The sequence below is a fragment of the Schistocerca cancellata genome, chromosome 1 (genome assembly GCF_023864275.1).
Source record: "Schistocerca cancellata isolate TAMUIC-IGC-003103 chromosome 1, iqSchCanc2.1, whole genome shotgun sequence".
Taxonomy (NCBI): domain Eukaryota; kingdom Metazoa; phylum Arthropoda; class Insecta; order Orthoptera; family Acrididae; genus Schistocerca; species Schistocerca cancellata.
In genome coordinates, this window is record NC_064626.1 from 826,420,650 (window position 1) to 826,444,249 (window position 23,600).

The 23,600-nt window shown below is 41.7% G+C and overlaps 1 protein-coding gene across 1 annotated transcript in view; it reads left to right on the top strand.

The window, feature by feature from the left end:
- LOC126188593 (synaptic vesicle glycoprotein 2A-like) overlaps positions 1 to 23,600 on the top strand; it is a 137,181-nt gene that overhangs the window by 20,114 nt on the left and 93,467 nt on the right. The window contains exon 3 of the mRNA XM_049930198.1: positions 18,004 to 18,165. Within this exon, the coding sequence (XP_049786155.1) occupies positions 18,004 to 18,165 (162 nt within the window). The remainder of the gene's footprint in view (positions 1 to 18,003; positions 18,166 to 23,600) is intronic.

Sequence of the window (23,600 nt, forward strand, 5' to 3'; positions counted from 1 at the left end):
TTTACAATTAGAAAATACACACTTAAATATTAACTGTTTATTCAAGAAGATCAATTGATAATACTAAGTAGCCAAACAAACGGCTTAAGGTCCACTGATAATTGCGAAGCCAGAAGCCAGAAGCCAGAATAATTTAAAGTTTGTAATAACTGCAATATGTCTGACAAAGGATTATAGGTTAAGATCATCAAACAATTATTCTTTGCAGCTGCACAAACATCTTGAAATTCAATAACAAGCGTTTTCCAAGCCAAAACCAAAATAATTTATTTAACAGTTATAATACAAACGACTGACAAAGACTCACAGGTCAAGACCAATCAAATAATTACTCTTGGTAACTGCGCTAGCTGCTTAAAGCTCTATAATAAAGGCCTACCACAACTAAGTGAAAATACCTTAAAAGTACCAAGCAGCTGCAACGGGAACAGAAACAGACAAATACAGGTCAAGATCATCAGTTGATGAAACCAATAACTACACTTAGCAAATACACAAACAACCCATCTAAAAGACGCTAACGAATATGTTGTTGTTGTTGTTGTGGTCTTCAGGCGTGAGACTGGTTTGATGCAGCTCACCACGCTGTTCTACTATGTGCAAACTTCCTCATCTCCCAGTACCTACTGCAACATACATCATTCTGAATCTGCTTAGTGTATTCAGCTCCTGGTCTCCTTCTACGATTTTTACCCTCCACGCTGCCCTCCAATACTAAATTGGTGAACCCTTGATGCCTCAGAACATGTCCTACCAACCTATCCCTTCTTCTAGTCAAGTCGTGCCACAAAATCCTCTTCTCCGCAATTCTATTCAATACCTCCTCATTAGTTATGTGATCTACCCATCTAATCTTCAGCATTCTTCTGTAGCACCACATTTCGAAAGCTTCTATTCTCTTCTTGTCCAAACTATTTATCGTCCATGTTTCACTCCCATACGTGGCTACACTCCATACAAATACTTTCAGAAACGACTTCCTGACACTTAAATCTATACTCGATGTTAACAAATTTCTCTTCTTCAGGAACGCTTTCCTTGCCATTGCCAGTCTACATTTTATATCCTCTGTACTGCAACCATCATCAGTTATTTTGCTCCCCAAATAGCAAAACTCCTTTACTACTTTAAGTGTCTCATTTCCTAATCTAATTCCCTCAGCATCACCCGACCTAATTCGACTACATTCCATGATCCTCGTTTTGCTTTTGTTGATGTTCATCTTATATCCTCCCTTCAAGACACTATCCATTCCGTTCAACTGCTCTTCCAAGTCCTTTGCTGTCTCTGACAGAATTACAATGTCATCGGCTAACCTCAAAGTTTTATATTTCTTCTCCATGGATTTTAATACCTACTCCGAATTTTCCTTTTGTTTCCTTTACTGCTTGCACAATATACAGATGGAATAACATCGGGGAGAGGCTACAGCCCTGTCTCGCTCCCTTCCCAACCACTGCTTCCCTTTCATGTCCCTCGACTCTTATAATTGCCATCTTGTTTCTGTACAAATTGTAAATAGCCCTACGCTCCCTGTATTTTACCCCTGCCACCTTCAAAATTTGAAAGAGAGTATTCCAGTCAACATTGTCAAAAGCTTTCTCTAAGACTACAAATGCTAGAAACGTAGGTTTGCCTTTCCTTAATCTATCTCCTAAGATAAGTCGTAGGGTCAGTATTGCCTCACCTGTTCCAATGTTTCTACGGAATCCAAACTGATCTTCCCCGAGGTCGGCTTCTACCAGTTTTTCCATTCGTCTGTAAAGAATTCGTGTTAGTATTTTGCATCCGTGACTTATTAAACTGATAGTTCGGTAATTTTCACATCTGTCAACACCTGCTTTCTTTGGGATTGGAATTATTATATTCTTCTTGAAGTCTGAGGGTATTTCTCCTGTGTCATACATCTTGCTCACCAGATGGTAGAGTTTTGTCAGGACTGGCTCTTCTCAAGGCTGTCAGTAGTTCTAATGGAATGTTGTCTACTCCCGGGGCCTTATTTCGACTTAGGTCTTTCAGTGCTCTGTCAAACTCTTCACGCAGTATAATATCTCCCATTTGATCTTCGTCTACATCCTCTTCCATTTCCATAATATTGTCCTCAAGTACATCGCCCCTTTATAGACCCTCTATATACTCCTTCCACCTTTCTGCTTTCCCTTCTTTGCTTAGAACTGGGTTTCCATCTGAGCTCTTGATATACATGCAAATGGTTTTCTTTTCTCCAAAGGTCTGTTTAATTTTCCTGTAGGCAGTATCTATCTTACCTCTAGTGAGATAAGCCTCTACTTGCTTACATTTGTCCTCTAGCCATCCCTGCTTAGCCATTTTGCACTTCCTGTCGATCTCATTTTTAAGACGTTTGTATTCCTTTTTGCCTGCTTCTTCTGTTACCCAAGGATTTCTACTATCCCTTGTCTTTTTACCTACTTGATCCTGCTGCCTTTACTACTTCATCCCTCAAAGCTACCCATTCTTCTTCTACTGTATTTCTTTCCCCCATTCCTGCCAGTTGTTCCCTTATGCTCTGCCTGAAACTCTGTACAATCTCTGGTTTAGTCAGTTTACCCAGGTCCAATCTCCTTCGCCGGCCGAAGTGGCCATGCGGTTAAGGGCGCTGCAGTCTGGAACCGCAAGACCGCTACGGTCGCAGGTTCGAATCCTGCCTCGGGCATGGATGTTTGTGATGTCCTTAGGTTAGTTAGGTTTAACTAGTTCTAAGTTGTAGGGGACTAATGACCTCAGCAGTTGAGTCCCATAGTGCTCAGAGCCATTTGAACCATTTTTTTCCAATCTCCTTCAATTCCCACCTTTTTGCAGTTTCTTCAGTTTTAATCTACAGTTTATGACCAATAGATTGTGGTCAGAGTCCACATCTGCCCCTGGAAATGTCTTATAATTTAAAACCTGGTTCCTAAATCTCTGTCTTACCATTATATAATCTATCTGATACCTTCTAGTATCTCCAGGCTTCTTCCATGTATACAATCTTCTTTAATGATTCTTGGACCAAGTGTTAGCTACGATTAATTTATGCTCTGTGTAAAATTCTACCAGGCGGCTTCCTCTTTCATTTCTTACCCCCATTCCATATCACCTACTACGTTTCCTTCTCTTCCTTATCCAACTGTCGAATTCCACTCCCCCATGACTATTAAATTTTCGTCTCCCTTGACTATCTGAATAATTTCATTTATCTCATCATACATTTCATCAATTTCTTCGTCATCTGCAGAGCTAGTTGGCATATAAACTTGTAGTCCTGTAATAGTCGTGGGCTTCGTGTCTATCTTGCCACAATAATGCGTTCACTATGCTTTTTTTAGTAGCTTTCCCGCACTCCTATTTTTTATTCATTATGAAACCTACTCCTGCATTACTCCTATTTGATTTTGTATTTATAACCCTGTATTCACCTGACCAAAAGTCTTGTTCCTCCTGCCAGTGAACTTCACTAATTCCCACCATATCTAACTTTAACCTATCCATTTCCCTTTTTAAATTTTCTAACCTACCTGCCCGATTAAGGGATCTGACATTCCACGCTCCGATCCGTAGAACGCCAGTTTCCTTTCTCCTGATGACGATGTCCTCCTGAGTAGTCCCCGCCCGGAGATCCTAATGGAGGACTATTTTACCTCCGGAATATTTTACCCAAGAGGACGTCATCATCTTTTAACCATACAGTAAAGCTGCGTGCCCTCGGGAAAAATTACGGCTGTAGTTTCCCCTTGCTTTCAGCCGTTCGCAGTACTAGCACAGCAAAGCCGTTTTGGTTATTGTTAGAAGGCCAGATCAGTCAATCATCCAGACTGTTGCCCCTGCAACTACTGAAAAGGCTGCTGCCCCTCTTCAGGAACCACACGTTTGTCTGGCCTCTCAACGGATACCCCTAAATTGTGGTTGCACCTACGGTACGGCTATCTGTATCGCTGAGGCACGCGAGCCTCCCCATCAACGACAAGGTCCAAGGTTCAAGGCAAAAAAAAAAAAAAAAAAAAGAAAATCATACTAAACTCGTGCATACAAGGAACTTCAATGGTATTAAGAAGAAAAATACGAAGAGGATAACTGAATTAACAGCCAGCGGGCATGCAACAAGCTTTACAATTAGTGAACGTTCTTTAGAATTTGCCTGAGATTTGGTTAGAAGACAACAAGCTTTACATCTGTAGAAAATATATTGGTAGCACTTCGTCTGTGCATGGAGCAATAGAAGAAAATATGTATTGCCGAGTCTCAGTACGCGACGTGACACTGAAGTGGCTATGGTTGTCTTGGAGGAAGTCTAGCAAACGTATTTGGTGTGTTATGGCTGCAGCGAAATTCTTTGTGGTTATAGTGACTTTCTATTTCTTATAATGTGGAGCTGAACCGCTAGTCTTAGCCGGTGACAAAAGGAAAGTAGATGTTTCTCAAAGCATTTGAGGCAACAGCATTCTACCGTTTTTATGAGACAGTTTCACTGTTCTGTGAGTTAACTTATTAGCTCTACCAGGTTTAGTGCTACGCTAACGTTTCGTTTTCACAATAACGTCGCTAACAATAGACCTAGACGTACGTAATTACAACGAAATCTTCTTGATACAATGTACGAACACATTCCGAAGATGATATAATCGTACTATTTGCTTTCACCATCTTAAGCAGAAAAATTTCGTATTTTTAGACGACGTCGTGAGATACTATAAGACTTCCCTTCTCTCAAAATAAGTCAGAAAAGCGTTTTAAGTGTTGCATTGAGTGCCGCAGTGCATAGTGATTAAAGTGGAACTCGCAAAATCTCTGTTAGAAAGGAGTAGTGTGGTGGATAAGATATTGAACTCATTTCGAGCAGGATGGAATTCAAGTCACCACTCGGTGATCGGCTCCGTTTTTCTTTTTCCTTACATCGATTCAACCGAAGCCCTGAATGCTTTTTTTTAATGATTTGACCGTCCATATTCATTCAACTGAGCTGATACTCCATATCTATGCTGTTTTGCAGTAATATGAAATTGGTGACTCAAAGGTGCGCACAAAGTAGATTATCTGGTCAAATATCCGTACACCCCTACGTAATGCGGGATCGACCATTAGATGTCGCAAGAGACGTATTGAGCAAAATAAACAGGCGGGAAGTACTGTGTTGTTGGTAGGGAAGCAATAACAGCAGAATGGATCGCTGAGAGAGGCTCAATGACTTATGACTTCCAACATGGACCAAACATTGGACGTCACCTAAGTAAGAAATCTACCAGGGACATTCCAATCCTCCTAAAACTGCACAAGTAGACTGTTGGTATTGCGACTGCGAACTGGAAACAATCATAGTTAAACCAAAACGAGGCAAACCTTCTGCTGTTTCGGCTCTTGAGAAAAGAATGGGCCGTCATTCCTCCACAAACATTCAGAGATAGGGTTGTTGTAATTTAACCCGACACAAAAAAGATCATGTGTCTTGTTTAAAAAAAAAAAAGAAACCCAGTAAAACTCAAGAAACTCCCCACAGCTTTAGCACCAGCAATACGCACATCTGCAAAGAAAAGACAGAAGAAAGTTTTATTCTACACGTACTGCTGATTCTTTCAGACTAGATTTAAATGTAAAAATTTAATTGACATACAGAATGTTACATTGTTAGCCTCACTCACATTTCAAAGATATGACATGTATTCGAAGTTGAGAATACGGACAACCATCAGTTGTTCAATGGAATGACAATGAAAATTTGTAGCGGACCGGGACTCGAATCCAGATTTCCCGCTTTTCGCGAGCGGTCACCAAACGTTTAGGCTATCCGTGTACGCTTCACGGGCAGATCCAAACTTCCATATGTCGTCAACTATAAGTGAACAAACTGCATTTGTACAAATTGAAAGTCGCTTGTCTGTTGTCGGCGGATAAATACGATATTGCAGTGCGTGTGTTGTTCGGAAGTACGATGCTAAGTTCTTTCGGACGTGCATCCATGTACGAAGTAACACAGGCACTGCAGTATCGAAAATAAAAAGAGCCATAATGTTTATTAAAGGCAACTATCTACTGTCACAAGACTTTATTTTATTAATATTGTGTTTTAACTTTTCTTTCATTATAAGGAACACAGCTAACTAACATTTACACATCCATAAAAAATCTTCAACTTGATGTAGAATCGTAATAACTGTAAAGTAGAATTCATTACTTTTTGGACCGAGCGGGGTGGCGCAGTGGTTAGACACTGGACTCGCATTCGGGAGGACGACGGTTCAATCCCGCGTCCGGCCACCCTGATTTAGGTTTTCCGTGATTTCCCTAAATCACTTCAGGCAAATGCCGGGATGGTTCCTCTGAAAGGGCACGGCCGACTTCCTTCCCAATCCTTCCCTAATCCGATGAGACCGATGACCACGCTGTCTGGTCTCCTTCCCCAAACCAACCAACCAATTACTTTTTGGAAGCACGCAGAGATCACGATTTTCTCGGATCTTTCCTCTCCTCAATTATTTCTAGAGAAGATTCTCTCAATGGATGCAGTACTGGCAAGACAAGAAAAGAGACAGTAATAAAGTAGCTGTAAGAATGGGTTAGTGATGTGAATAAATTAATCGTAGAAACTTAAACTGAACTATTTAACCGTCAGTACAAAAAATCCCAATAGCTTAATTTTACCCAGTGGGTTTTTATTTAAAAAAGGACACACTGAAAGGATCCTATTGCGTTTTTCGGTCGCCTAGTGCAAGTGTTTTTACTCGACGCCAGTTCGGCGACCTGCGCATCGATGTTGAGGAAATGATGATGAGAACAACACAATACCCAATCCCAGAGCGAATAATACCTCCTACACAGCCGCATGGCCATCATCCTTGCTATACACATAGCTGCGGAGGCGGAGGAAACACACTATAAGCATATCCTCAGGAAGCGTGAAGCTAATACCGCGTACCACCACATCTAGTCTATGCAGTGAGCTATACTCAGCGAGAAAGAGAGACTATAGATTTCTGCAGGCGTGTCACATCCAACTAGAGCCATTCATCGATGATTAAATCCCGCAGAGCCATTAAATTGAGGAGACTTTGGTTGCTACGTTTCACCTGCTGGTCCAAACAGTCCAAGATATTTTCTTTGGAATAACCATCGGACGATTTAGCGAGCCACTCGAGTTGCTGTAAGGTGCTTGAGTCTTCGTCAGATCTGGAAAGTATGAGATCAACCTTGTTAACGCGGTTGGTGTGATGGATTACAGGATTGCCCGTGACATACTCGTCACGAAGACAGTTTTTCACCAAGAATACTGAAACATACATCTTGGCTAATGTTCATAGCAATCTGAATGAGAAGACGCAAGTCGTGGTATGTAAAACACCGGCAAAACTTCCGTGAATCACCTTCGACCTGAACTGCAACCTCCACCCACTGAGGATTAATCGACTCCTAGGGCCACCGGTGCGCTCAGCGTCTTATATCTCTTGAGGAGAGACAAAATCGCGACTCTTCAAATAATACTGCATGCTTCCAGTTAGCTAATGACCACTTTCTGACCTGTTGGGCACAGTGGTGACATATAGATTTATGTGACACTGTGGCCAAACGCCTTCTGCAAAGTATCCGACTCCAAATATCCATTACATTCATTTCTCTTCGCAATGTTATATCGAAAACGGTTTTATATTGACCTGCGTTCACAGACAGCAACAATTCTTCTTAAGTCAGAAGCCGATCGGAACTGTTCAGGGATAATATTCGTGTCCTGTACCTGTTATTTAGGATCTTTTTACAATTAGTGATCTTAAGCTGTGTTACATAGAGGCGAGTGGGACACCATTCCGTGTAGACACATCAGATTGTCTGCTTTTCACCCCAACAAGTTGAGGAACTTCATTGACGGTGTGGTCACGGGCCCATCCAAACACGATAGCTCCTTTCTGCCATTCGTCTCCGCGGCGGCCCATGTTACTGCACTGATTCCACGCAACCCACTGAGATTAAAGCACCACTTCATGGCATCAAGTATATCAGTGGTGCGGGTTCACATGATCTGCAGTACTCCAAAGCGACCAGTGCTGTCGTTTGAGGAGGTAACTAATTCTTTGTCCCCTGAGCTTGTGTTTATAGCATGCAGAAGACATCAGTTTAGAGTTTAAGTTTTACACGAACTTTATTCTGATGTGTGTGGAGCACATGGTCTATAATAGCGCATTTAAGGCTCACAACCAGTACTGAGGCGCGTACAGTGATAAGGGGGGAGATTGAGTGGAAACTGCCAGGGATACATTTATTTGCCAGGAATATCGCACAAGATTTTATTGATAACTGTTTACACTCAGTCACAAAAATTTTTAATCAATAGAATAATAAATAAAATTTTTAAATTAACTGAAGGAAATTCAAAACTGGATAAGATAATTCGCAGAAGGCTGTCAAAGAAATCAGAAAGCAGTGTAATTTATACAACAATCACTATGCAGAAAGTGACTTACGGTATCTAGAGAATAACATGCTTATAAAGGTTTTAATCAAAGTGTATCTATAATAACAAAACAATTTTGCGAACACGCAAGCAAATTAAAGAAAAGACAATAACTGATCAATCGAATGCTCTTAATGGTTAGTTGGTTTGGGGAAGGAGAGCAGACAGCGTGGTCATCGGTCTCATCGGATTAGGGAAGGATGGGGAAGGAAGTCGGCTGTGCCCTTTCAGAGGAACCATCCCGGCATTTGCCTGGAGTGATTTAGGGAAATCACGGAAAACCTGAATCAGGATGGCCGGACGCGGGATTGAACCGTCGTCCTCCCGAATGCGAGTCCAGTGTCTAACCACTGCGCCACCTCCCTCGGTTGCTCTTAATGAAAAGGAAGGTCTGTTATACAGAGTGATTCACGAAGATATGCAAATATTTTAAGATGTTATTCTATAAGTAAAACTAAAGAAAGAAGTTCATGTAAACATAGGTACGCAAATGTTTAGTTACGGAGCTACGGCTAATAAAAGCTTTTGCCTGAAATTTGGCAACTTCGCTAATATCAAACCATCGCAAAACTGTAAGAGATTAAAGTAAAGCACGATTTCCATTTATCTGTTATTGGTCTGGTGAATCTAATAAAACATGTCCCAGACGTGTACCTGGAGTAGTTTTCCAGAACATCCAGAAAAGCAAAGATTTTTGTACAAGTAAATTTGTTTACTTTCCATTAAGAATGTAAAACCGTTTATGTAATTGTTGGCAACCGTTAGCGAGTTGTTACAGTCGTTTCCTGACCTTGAAACAAGTTAGTCTTCTGTATTGTTCAGTGAAAGAATATAATAAGAACAGTGTATTTAAGTGAAACCACATAGTAACTGTTGTAGTTAGTGGATTATTTATGAAACAGGGATGCCTTTCAAATTTACGACAGGGGAATACGCCGATGTGGTGTTTATTTATGACAAATGCGATGGTAATGCTACGGCTGCAGTTAACGAATATCACGTGCGTTATCCAAACTCCGAGGATTCCGAAAGCACGAACCATTAGTGGAGTATTTCGAATGTTACGGGAGGCAGGTTCTATACCTAGCGTTCATGATCAGTATGAGCGCCCGATACGTGAAGACGATGATGAGGATATTATGGATGCCGTTCAACGTAGCCCGGGTACCAGTACACGAGTATCTCTCAACGATTAGGCATTTCACAGTCTAAGGTACAGTATGGCGTACACTGAAGTGCAATATTCTGTATCCTTACCATAAACAAAAAGTGTATCTTTTACATCCGGGAGATTCTGCCCTTCGCTTGAAGTTGAGCAACTGGTTAAATACTAATCGGAAGTTACACGATACATTTTATTTACTGATGAGACACAGTTTACTCGAGATGGTATAAACAATTTACATAGCGAGCACGTATGGTCTGAAGCAAACGCACATGCAACAGTGCAACGCAATTTCCAGCAGCAATTTAGCGTAAATGTGTGGTGTGGTGTAATCAACACACACTTTATTGGACCATTCATTTTCCCAGGACGTCTACAACTCCTTCAAGAAGAAATATCCCGCTTGCTCGAAGATATTCCACTTGCTGCGCGATTGCAAATGTATTTTCAACATGACGGCGCACCTCCACATTTCACCAACGCCGTTACTACGCATTTAAGTGAACATTTTCCCCAGAAGTGGACTGGTCGCGGTGCTACACGTCTGTGGTCACCCAGATCGTCCAATTTAACGCCAGCGGATTTTTGTGTATGGGGATGAATGAAAGACACAGTTTATGAGGACAAAGTCAATACACGTGAGAGAATGCAATAGACGAAATTAAGAACAACCCTGTGAAACTGAAACGAGCAACTAAATGCATTAAACTCGGTGGAGACATTTTTGAACATTTATTGTGAAACTGTACTATATGTGCTCTGTACAACTTCCTTAACACCGAGGTTTGTTGTTTTCCTGTTTAACATGAATTCACGTGTGCTTTGGAATTAATAAAAGCCGATTATCTGACACATTCATACAGTTTCAGCTAACGTTATTAACATCATTTTTCCAAAATTAAATTCTCTGCAACTTCTGCTGAAAACTTTGTGCATTTGTTTGGAATTTAAAAAACAAATTGGGCCAAGTAGTTAATAAATAAAAATTTTTACGAAATTACGTCTTTGTTTCTCTGGATGTTCTGGAAAACTACTACAGATACACGTCTGGGACATATTTTATTAGATTCACCAGATCAATAACAACAAAATAAATGAAAATCGTGCTCTCCTTTAACCTCGTTCAGGTTTGCGATGGCTTCACATTGGTGAAGTTGCTAAATTTCAGGCAAAAACTTTTATTAGCCTAACTCCGTAACTAAACATTTGTGGACCTGTGTTTATATGAACTTTTTGCTTTCGTCTTACTTCTAGAATAACATGTTAAAATATTTGCTTATCTTCGTGAATCACTCTGTAGAATTAAAATGTGCAAGGAATGCTATTTTAAACAAATGTAAGTTCTAGGAAATGTCGCTCAAATGCGAGATTACTCAAACTGCGCAGAAGACAACTTAAAGCGTTAAGAGATTACGCTCTGAACATAAAGAATAAAACAGGAACACCAAAGCCGGCGAAATGCCAAGTTTCAGAGACCTGAATGTTAAATGCCTTACATAAACAAGGGTAAATAGTAACATTAATTTTATTTCAACAGCAAGGGCGTTCAGAATCCTGTCACTATAGATTGATCCCGCCCTTTAGTGACAATTCTAAATTTACAGTGAACTACCTGACTCAGAGTCAATAGCTTTTCATGTGCTAATCCGCTCTAGCAATGTCAAATTAATTGGGTTTGAATGGCCGTTCAGCAAAGCCCTGAAAACAATCCTAATTGTAGCTCAGATAACAGTGACCAGTACTACACAACATAAAATAAACAATTAAACACAGGCTTAAAGAATACTAACAATGCAAATATTTCTTTATACAATCATGGCGTAAATTTTGTTCATGAACACTATTGTGAATAATACTTACACAGGTGTGTTCGAAAACCTGTTACACTTCATCATTGTGCATCAAGAAATGCTTAAAACAAATCTCATTCAAATAATATTATCGAAAACCCTGAAGTCAGAAGGCGTTGTGAAAAATTACAAAGGCCAGAAAAATACGGCACACACTTGCAAGAAAATAACCAGAACTGGTGGCTCATTAAAAAAATGAGTACGAAATCAAAACGATTAAATAGACCAGAAAGAAAAAACGAAAGATCTATTTTGTGAGGTTACATACAAATTTTCAGCAGGTACGCTTGGTGCAATGATTGTCAGGTCCAATCAGTTTCACATATATCTTAATCGTGAGGATATTGTCGAATGAGATAATTTTGACTATACGAAAATCAAAATTGGCATATACTTAAAGAATCTTTAAAATGTAACACTTTACAAATAACAATTACAAAAAAGGTAACACTTTACAGAGGCCAAGTACAATTACGAGTCATTTCAGTACTGCATAGCTTTTTATTACTATTGTTCCATCGCCCTAACATATTAACATAGGCGTATAATGATCAGCTCCGAATTAGTGAGCAAATCAATTTATTTAATACAGTGAATACCAAATCAGCATGTACAGAGACTGTTCATTGCAGATAAACATTTTTGTTGCTATTATGAGAAGATAATTCTAAGAGTTCGTGTGAATTAAGTATAACATCGGAAAAATTTTATCTACACCTAGGCGTATATAAACTAACAAAGGACTTCATCTTCAAACAGTCAACAGAGTTTTAACAAAATACCTCAATAAAACAATGAATGCTGTACCACGTATAAACTCAGACATTTCTAAAGCCATATCAGATGTAGACTTAGCACTGATTCGTATGATTTATAAAACGTTTGGTCATAGTAGTACATAATCGCGTTACCCAGGAATAAGTAAACTTTTATATGGTGTATGGTGAGCGGTGAGCGGGGAGGGGATCTTACTGATCTTATATATACTGTCATTTTTGTCAGTGCCGACTTCTACCTACCAGCCTTATCGATACAGCTAATCTGCTGACAAAATGGCGATGAATATTCCATTTATTTCGGGCGTGCATTCGGATTGTTTTTAATCCATGTTCCAATATTTTGGCTGACAACCTTCCTGCCATTCCGAAGGTGAGTCGCTTGCAGGTTTTTGAATCACTTTACACACTGTGGAGTAGACGCGCATGCGTCAGAGATAACACTGTCGGTAACAACTGCGTCAGCCATAGAGGCGTTTAAAAGTACAACAAAGCAAGCGCAGAATCAATTAATTAACAGTGGCCAGGCGGGGTAGCCTCGCGGTCTCCGCGCTTTGCCACGGTTCTCGCGGCTGCCCCCGTCGGAGCTTCGAGTTCCTCCACAGGCATGGGTGCGTGTGTTGTCCTTAGGGTAAGTTAGTTTAAGTTATATTAAGTAGCGGGTAAACCTAGGGACCGATTACCTCAGCAGTTTGGTCCCTAAGTAATTTACCACCAAATTCACTGTGCTTACGAAGGGTGTTGTTGCTGATTATGAATGGCATGAAGACTTAGATTATTTCCTTTGAGAGCGCAGCTGAGCAGATTGTAAGCACATGTATTCTCACAGCTTCCTTGACCTCTGAATCCCAGTAGAGTGGGCTGTGGTCATTGTCTTAACTTTAATGTAATCCATGGAATGGCCAGTGGAAGTACGATGTTCAGTCACTGCTGATTTATTAGGCTGTACAAGGGGTATGTATCGCTGGTGTTCAATGCAATGTTCTTTTACAGTGAGTGTTGTTTGTCCTATATCTATGACTAACGCTCTTGATACCAACAGCGTATCTCTGAGACATGCGCGTTTACTCCACAGTATATAAAATGATTTAAAAACTATATGAGCGACTTACCCTGAGAGTGACAGAACGGTTGTCAGACGAAATATCGGAACACAATAAAACATATCCAGGATGCATGCCGAAAAATGATGGAATAGTCGATCCACCAGGAATACTTCAAGAAACACATAGCAATGAATGTCTTTCCTTCGGCCTACCTTCTAAAGGGATGTTCCACGCAGTGCATGTACGATGTATAGGTAAATTACAAGCATCGTTCTAGCCCTCCATAACGTTATCTCTCAACAAAACAACTCAAGCCCACATGTTTTCCGTAGTTTCCGTGTTCCACTCTTTTATTAGACAACATGTTCTCCAAATCTCTCACCCACAGAAAACATCTGGTCATGTCAGTCATTGTCTTTGATGAACTGAGACGTATCTGGCGCAAAATGGCATTGCGTAGCTGTATCTGTCATCGAAGCTCAGTCTTACTCGATACCCAACAGGATTAGAGATACTGATTTCTTAGGCTGTAGAAGGGGACGTTTCTGACAGAGGTGGCTGCTCTGTGTACCAAACTTTTCACCCTGCAAAACCACAAATCACATACAAATTCAGTCATGTATTCTTACCACTAAACTGTATACACAAAATAAGTTGATTTTAGTTATTTGCTTTCCTTCATGGCGTTGCAGTATTAATGGACATCAGTAAATCGGTTATTTATTACCTTAGTTAATACCACGTGAGAATTTTCTGCATAGCAATCTAAAAAGACCTGAGCGATAATCCGCGTTCTGGCCGTGATGGGTCAGTCGGGACCGACCGATCGTCCTCTCTTCCTCTATCAATGGCGTTCTTGGAGCATCAGGCTAAGACATGACATTATCATGCGTAGATCTGCCGTTAAGCTGGCTAGTTCACTTAAAAAGTCATGGAGCAGGTGAAGAATGACTTCATAGATCACAACGTGATGCGTTTCAGAACTACAGACTACTGTAGTCTGTCATCTCTTGTTGCGAACACATATGGTAACGTTGCTGTCCTTGTGACACGTTTACACCTGGATCTCTGAAGATGGAAATAATTCTGAAACGCGCCGCGTTGTGATCAATAAAGTCATTATTCACCTGTTATATGATTTTTATGCGCCCTAGCCAGTTTAACAGCAGATCTACGCATAATTACTAGAATTGTCGCTAGCCTCCTGTGTGAGTTTGTTACTCCTTCATTACAATGACGTAATGTCCTAGTCTAATGGGTGACGGTCTCACACAGAGTGAGGCGCTGCGCAGTGGTTAAAGCACTGAACTCGCGTTCAAAGAGAATGATGTTCGCATTCCCTCTGAAACAAAGGTTTACCGTGTAGTTCCTTTATCTACATTTGCATGTCTACTCTGTAATTCGCACGTAACTGCCTGCGAGAGGATTCATCGAAACACTTTCAAGCTATTCCTCTACCGTTCCGCCATCGAAGAGCTCAAGGGAAAAACAAGCACTTCATTTTTCGGTGCAAGCTCCGATTTCTCTTATTTTATAATACGATGATTATTTATCCTAACGTCAACAAAATATTGTGGCATGCGGAGGAGAAGTTAGTGATTGAAATTTCGTGAAAAGATCTCGTAGGAACGTAAAACGCCATAATTTTTATAACTGCCACCCCAATTCGCGAAACATGTCCGTGACACAGTCTTCCTTATTTCGCGGTAATACATAACGAGCTGCCCTTCTACATCCGCATTTACATGATTAGTCTGCTATTCTCAGTAAAGTGCCTGGCAGAGGGTTCAATGAACCATCTTCAAGCTGTCTCTCTACCGTCCCACTCTCGAACGGCGTGCGGGAAAAACGAACACTTAAAATTTTTCTGTGCGAGCCCTGATTTCTCTTATTTTATCGTGATGATCATTTATCCCTAGCAGGTGGGTGCCAACAGAATGTTTTCGTAACCGGAGGAGAAAACTGGTGATTGAAATTTCATGAGAAGATCCCGTCGCAACGAAAAACGCCTGTGTTTTAATGATTGCCACTCCAATTCACGTATCATGTCTGTGGCACTATATACCCTATTTCGCGATAATACAAAACTAGCTTCCCTTCTTTGTACTTTTTCGATGTCATCCGTCAGTCGCACCAGATACGGATCCTACACCGCACAGCAATAATCAATACTCCAGAATAGGGCGGAAAAGAGTGGTGTAAGCAGTCTCTTTAGTAGACCTGTTGCAGCTTCTAAGTGTTCTGCCAATGAATCGCAGTCTTCGGTGTGCTCAACCGACAACATTATCTATGTGATCATTCAAATTTAGGTTATTTGTAATTGTAATCCCTAATTATTTAGTTGAATTTACAGCCTTCAGATTTGTGTGACTTATCGCGTAATGGAAATTTAGTGGATTTCTTTTAGTACTCATGTGAATAACTTCGGACTTTTCTTTATTCAGGGTCAATTGCCACTTTTCGCACTATACAGATAGCTTATCTAAATCATTTTGCAAGTCGTTTTGATCATCTGATGACTTTATAAGACGGTAAACGACAGCGTCGTCTACAAACAATCGAAGACGGCTACTCAGATTGTCACCTATATCGTTAATATAGATCAGGAGCAATAGAGGGCCTGGAACACTTCCTTGGGGAACGCCTGATATTACTTCTGTTTTAGTCGATGACTTTCCGTATATTGAACTATTTCGATGTCCTCCATCTATTCTATTTGGTAAGATCCCATACAGCACAGCATAGAACGAACAAGAGTAGGGTGGACAGTCTCTTTAGTAGACCTCTTACGTCTTCTAAGTTTTCTGCCAATAAAACACAGTCTTTGGTTCACCGTCCTGACAAATTTATCTGTCCAACTTGTTGTTCGTAACTGTAATCTCTAGGCATTTAGTTTGAACTGACAACCTAGATTTGTATGGTTTATCGTGTAACTGATTTTTAACGATTTTGTTTTGGTATTCTACTCACGTGGATGTCTCAAAAGTTAGAGTTAATTGGCGCTTTTGAGACCATACAGTTATATTTTCTTTTGATTTTAATAGACGGTAAATGACAGCATCATCTGCAAGCAGTTTACGCGGGCTGCTCATATTGTCTCCTAAATCGTTTATATAAATTAGCAACAGCAGAAGGCCTATAACGCATCCTTGGGGAACGCCAGATATTACTTCTGTATTACTCGATGGTTTTCCGTCTATGTAACTGGAGGTCACTAATCCAGTCGCCCACCTGAGATGATACTCCACAGCCACGCAATTTGATTGGAAGTCGCTTCTGAGAAACGATGACACAAGCATTCTGGAATTCTAAATGTATGCAATCACTTGAGATTCCCTGAATGATAGTTTCTGAAGCCGTGTTGACTGCGTGTCAATAGACCATGTTCTTGGAGGTAATTCCTGATGTTCGAACACAGTATATATTCCAAAATTCTACTGGGAATCGACAACAGTGATATTGGCCAGAGGATTACTCCTAACAACTTTCTTGAGCATTGGCGTTATCTGTGCAGCTAATCAGTCTTTAGGTACGGATCATTCGTTGGGCGAGGGGTTGCATACGATGGGTAAGTATGGATCTATTGTAGGAGTAGCAGCATACTGTCAAAGAATCTACGGGGGTCACTCCAAAATAAATGCACACTATTTTTTTAATCCATCTTTTATTCTAGTTTTTGAAAAAGTTTTACAGCGTGTGAATACACCCTTTAGGAACAATATTTTCATTTTTCCACATAATTTCTATCCCTCTCAACGCCATCTTGGAACCAGCGCCTGTATACCCGCACAGAAAAATTCTGGACCAACCTGTTGGAGCCACTGTTTGGCAGCGTGCACAAAGGAGTCATCATCTTCAAACCTTGTTCCACAAAGAGTGTCTTTCAGTTTCCCAAAGAGATGATAGTCACATGGAGCCAGGTGAGGACTGTAAGGCAGGTGTTTCAGTGTTGTCCATCCGAGTTTTGTGAGCCACTGTCAGCATCCTGGGAACCCACCTGGCACAAATCTTTTTTAACTCCAACACTTTCAGTATTCTGCAAACACTTCCTTCCCCTATCCCAACGTAGCGTTCACTGTGATGCGTCTGTCAGCAGTCACCAATACGTTAACTCTTTGCACATTGTGTGGAGTGTGTGCAGTACGAGGTCTGCCGCTGCGAGGACAATCCTCAAAGTTGCCGTACCTGCTTTCATCACGTAACCTGCTTGCCCACCGACTAACTGTACTGCGATCGACAGCAGCATCTCCATACACCTTTTACAACCTCTTGTGGATGTTTCCCACTGTCTCGTTTTCACAGCACAGGAATTCTATGACAGCACGTTGCTTGTGACGAACGTCAAGTATAGCAGCCATCTTGAAGACATGCTGTGATGGCGTCACTCACTCACGGGAACAGGTTGAACTAAGTTTGAAAACAAGCGGGAAGGATGAATCTGCACACTGTAAAACTTTCACACATGCAGAATGAAAACTGTATTTTTACAAAAATGGTGTGCGTTTCTTTTGGAGTGGCCTTCGTAAATGATACACAGTCTGGACCGGAAGACTTACCTTCATTGGTTTAAGCAGTGTCGCTGCACCGAGGATATCTACTTCTAAGTTACTCATATTCAAAGGTCTTCTTGCTTAAAATTCTGTATATCTACTTCCTGACCTCGTCGGTGTCTGGAAGCTCTGTAAACTGTTGGAGGAGAGGCGTGACCACTGTGGGGTGTCTGTGTGCGCAGGTCAGGGCCGCTTCCACTGGGTGCTCCAGCTGGTGTGCGGCGTGTGCCTGGCCACCACCCTGGTGACGATGCTCAGCACGGGCTACGCGCTGCCCTACGCCCAGTGCGACCTCCGGCTTGCGACGCAGGACAAGGGCGTACTCAACGCTATCTGCTATATCGGTGAGTACCGCCACCGCAGGCTGTGGAGCGTCGGAGTGTATCAGGCCCGTCTAGGCTGGTACTAAACTCAAGGTATTTTCCCAGACAGGTTAAAATATGCCATTGTCAGGCCGCTCTACAAAAAGGGGGCCACCACAGATGTCAATAATTATCGGCCAGTATCCTTGCTTACAGCATTTTCAAAAATCTTCGAGAAAGTAATGTACTGAAGGGTGATTATCCATCTCAACAGTAATGTGATACTTAATAAATCACAGTTCGGATTTCAAAAATGCTGTTCCACTGAGACAGCAATATACAATTTCACTGTCCAGATAATAGTCTTTAAATAATAAAATGTCACCAATAAGAATTTTCTGTGACTTGTCCAAAGCATTTGATTGTGTGAACCATGACATTATGTTACAGAGATTACAGTTCTATGGCATAAATGGAATAGCATGTGAGTGGTTTAAGTTGTACCTACAGTACTGGAAGCAAAAAGTTTCCTTAAATGGGTCAAGTGATTTAAATAAGTTTGCCACTTTATCTATCTGGGGTGAAATTACAGTAGGTGTTCCATGGGGTTCAGTTATGGGCCCCCTTCTGTTCTTGATATATGTGAACGACCTCCCTTCCTCTCTGCAACAGGAAGCTGAACTGACACTGTTTGCTGATGATACAGCTTCATTATTAATCCGGTAAAAGAAACTCCAACTGAAAAGGATACAAATAAGGTCTTCAGAAAATCATTAATTGGTTTTCTGCAAATGGGCTTGCTCTAAACTTTGAAAAAACACAGTGCAATCAATTTTCTGCTGCAAAAAGTACAGTTCCTTCAATAAATATAACACATCAACAGAAGTCAGTACACAGAGCAGAGCATACTAAGTTTTTGGGTGTACACATAGATGAGAATCTTAATTAGAAAATTCATACTTTGGATCTTCTAAAGCGACTAGGTTCAGCAACTTTTGCAATCAGGATAATTGACAATTTTGAGAAATTAGTAAGCTAATATACTTTGCATACTTTCACTCTCTGATGTCGTAAGGAATAATATTTTGGGGTAACTCAACATTTAGACAAAAAGTATTCACTGCTTCACTGCTCAAAAGAAAGTGGTTAGAATAATGTGTGGTTCGTAGTCGCACATCTTGTAGGCATCTTTTTATAAAATTGGGAATTCTTACAACAGCCTCACAGTACATTTACTCACTAATGAAATTAGTTCTCAATAACATGGACCAGTTTAAAAACGAGTGACATTCATGGTTATAATACCAGAAAAAAGAAAGACTTACACAATCCTTTACTCAACCTATCTTTGGCACAGAAAGGGGTAAAATATGCTGCTATAAAAATTGTCGACAAATTACCAGATGAAATAAAATGTCTGACCGACAGCAGTAATAGCTTCAAAAATAAATTGAAATCATATCTCCGTGACAACTCCTTCTATACCATAGATGAATTTTTGAATAGGAATAAAGGAATCTATATATATATTATATGCATTTTGTGCCATTTAAGGGAAAGGGGTAAATAATAGAAATATTAATCCTTAACTCTGTATTGTAATATATACATATTAAAAAATCTTGTTTCATATGTGCATTTCTTCTGCACTTGACACGTTCTACATCATAACGGCTACCGTACAGTGCGATTGATCAATGGAACACGCAACCGATTAACTATGTGAGTGATGCTTGAAGGGTATCCTTTTATAGTTTTTACGGTATTTTCATACAAGTTTTCTAGCGACCAAACAAATGAGAATGTCCCGATCATAATCGCCAATTGTCGCATCCAAAGGATACACACCTATAACAATAGAAAAGAAAAATGATAATTTTGTATTTCAATATTTTTCTACGTTACGGAAAGTTCTGCAAATAAAGAACATTTATTAAATATCCATCGCTTTAAATGATTGCATCAAGTCAATCGTCGTTTGGTAACGTTCGACCGCGTAAAAGATGATTTTCGAACATATAATTGTTAAATGGAAATAATCAGGTTCGTATTGCATTCAAGAAATAATCAACGATAGAGAGCACAAAACACTAGTTGGTTCAGTTACAAAAACAACACATCAACTTGTTTAAAACGGACAGAAAATGAAACTCATATATTAAATGAAACGGCAGAAATGAAAGGCAATCGTTTCTAAGAAAGTTGCACACTCCCTTGAATGAATAACATTATTATTGAACAGATAATATATAATTTACGAAACTTACTGCTAGTTCGGGCAACGGTCAGAAGAAGAAGAAGAAGGAACCAGGCACAGAGGAATAAATGACATTTAGCTGCCGGTGGCCATTGATTCACGTCAATGGAGAAGTTGAAAATTTGTGCTGATTTGGGATACGAACCCAGGTTTTCTGGTCACAAGGCAAATGCTCTGACCAGTATGCTATCTCAGCCTATCTGCAGAGTACTGACGTAGTGCTGCTGCCCATTAGCCACATTACTCACGACGTTTAGACAAACAAAGAGTTCGAGCATGTAACTGAAACGAGTCTGGCCAGTGATCCTTTCAGTGCAGATGTACACCATGCTCGAACTATCGCGAGAATAGATGAAACGCCGCGAGTAGTAAGGATCAAGGGGATGGATACTACGTCCGTAGTGAGGGGGTAAGTTGAGAATTTGGGACTGACGTGAGGCGTCCCAGGACAATCCGTGCAGTTGCACTGACCACTGTGTCCGAATGACTTAGTGGTAACAGTCAGCGTGCGGATCTGCTTGAGGCATCGGGTACTGCTCCGCTTACGGTGTTGTTTACTTCTGTGTCCGATATTCGTGCTGTATCCCCCATGGCGCACTCTTGCCGCCGAGTGGAAAATTTGTGCTTGGGTCTTATGGGACCAAAATGCTGTGGTCATCGGTCCGAAAGCTTACGCACTACTTAATATAACTTACGATAAGGACAACACACACACCCATGCCAGAGGGAGGACTCGAACCTCCTACGGGGGCAGCCGCGGGCCCGTGACACTTGAAGTTACATTCCAAACCGAAAATGCACGCCAGGCGCTTAATAAATCGAACAATTCATTCGCGACAAGTGATAGATATTCACTTCTCTATCACCAGCAGCACTGTCATCATTAAAATGACGACGGACTCGCTGACGTAGTTCGCCAACACGCACGCGGACTAAAATTCAAACACTGTGACGGGCATATTGAGGAGGTGACGGTAGACAATTCGGGTGTTTGAGCTCTCTTTCGAAGTGCCGTAAGATGTGGTCATTGATGCCTTCCTGTCCTACGACAACATTGTGTGCTACATCGCGGAAAAATGGCAGACGTTCAAGACATACCATGAGTTAAATGATGTGCGACAGATCAAGGTCAAACTGTCCAAACACGCATCATATCTGCTGACGGGTGGTGTGCGAGCCATCGTCATATATGATGACCAACTACAGACACGGGCAGGATATCGACAAAAGCGTCACATTAGGTTCGATTTCTCCATTGCTGTTCGCCTCAGATCCCTTCCAGTGACGCAGCTCCCAAAGTGACAGCCATTTCTTTACCAGACACCTACACCTTGGCCATGTGCAACTCGGATGCGTCACTTCAGTATACGCCTATGCTCCCGCCAGCACTCTCCCTCGGGAATGACGGGGTGGACGAGACCCCGCCGGCACCATCTCCTCTGATGGCGACGAGAACACTCCAGAGTTCGATGAACGGCCCGCCTACCACGATGCACATCGAACCGAGCGTGCTGACTAACTTCGCTTTTCTTCAGACGTACACAACATCGGACAACGAACAGCCACATTCCGAAGCAGAACAGCACTTCTGGAAGCAGCAGCCGCCCTGAAAACAGAAGAAGCTAAGTCTCACGGTCTCCAACGACACACTCCTTCACAAGGTATCGTAGATAGTGGACCAGATACCATATAGTGATCTCCTTTCAACCATCCCGACGACGTAAGAGGCCACTCCTGATGTTCTATCTGGGGAGTATCCTGCAATCCCAAGAGACAGTGATGGATCTCTTGGAGGGATTTTCCCAGATCCCACCATCCCTATCCCTCGATGGGTGCGACGACTGCCATTGGTTTCGATCTCCTGGGATGATGATGTAGACAACAGAGCAGATCAGGGTGCTGGCCCACCTGTCTGGGAATGCCCCAATGTGGCGCCTGACCCGCTTCCACCAATGACTGCGACCACAGTGGCTGCACTGGATATTTCATGCCAGCTAGACATCTCTGCATGATCCTCCCTGCTAACAGGGTAGCATGTTCAAAACACTCCCGCATTGCAACGATTAATCTGGCCACGATTCAGGCACCACATAAATTGTAAATGTTCAGAGACACGATTTACACTGCTGATGCTGTCATTGCCTCCCCTCCAAGAAGTGATCGCTGCTGATATCTACACTCCTACTGTCTACATGGCCCACATTTTACATGCTTCTGACAATGGCAGTGGACTGGAAATCGTCCTCCATGCAGGACTCCCCGCTGAAGATGTAGTGTACCTTCCTAATGCTAGGGGTATGGCCTGCACACTGTTCACCATCTGCTCCTAAATGTATATGTACCGCCTGTCTGCAGTTGACATCGCGAACAGCACACCTTCTTTGCTGAAGTAATAACGCCGCTTTTTGAGGGTTGCCTAGATGATCTGGTCCTTGGTGGGGATATCAGCTCCACAAAAGGGCCTACTGAGGAACTCCCTAAGATTCCCTGTCTGTGGCCCTCTTTGTCATCATCACCCGACTTCAGCTTATCGACACACAGACAAAGGTTCATGGCACCCACGTGGGTTTCACATACTACATGGACGCACTCATACAGTCGCCTCGACCACATCTACCTCACATGTTCCCTTGCTGGCGACACTTGACATGCTAAAGTTTGGCTTCTGGCTGTCTCCGACCACGAGGGCTGCCTCTGCGATGTCGCACTCACCCGCCAGTGTGTGTGGCAGAGTCGTGGCGTGTGGAAATTAAATGTTCCTCACCTGACTGTGACTGACTGCTGAGGCATCGTGGGCTCCCTGTCGATGATGTCACCCTGCCTAGTCATCCACCTTATACTGTTGCCTATTTTGTGCAAAACTGGCTCTACACAGGGAACTGATAGGATATGGCAAAGACATCAAGGCTTGGAATGCGAGCAGCATGGACTTTTACTACTCGATCCTATGTGACTGCACTTTGGTGGCATTCTCTCCCATCCATCATGTGATAGTGCATCATGATGAAGTGCGGATCACTTCACTCATATGATGACACTTGGAAGGTACCCTTGTCAGGTCCTCCACCCATGAATAAATGTCTCATGATATGCCATCGATGTGCCACCTCGTCGCAGAACGCTGATGTCGACGTCGAGGTCTCATACACAACCTCACCAATGCAGAAGAATGATGATATACTACGTAATGCGCCACTGTTCACACTTTCCATTCCCATTC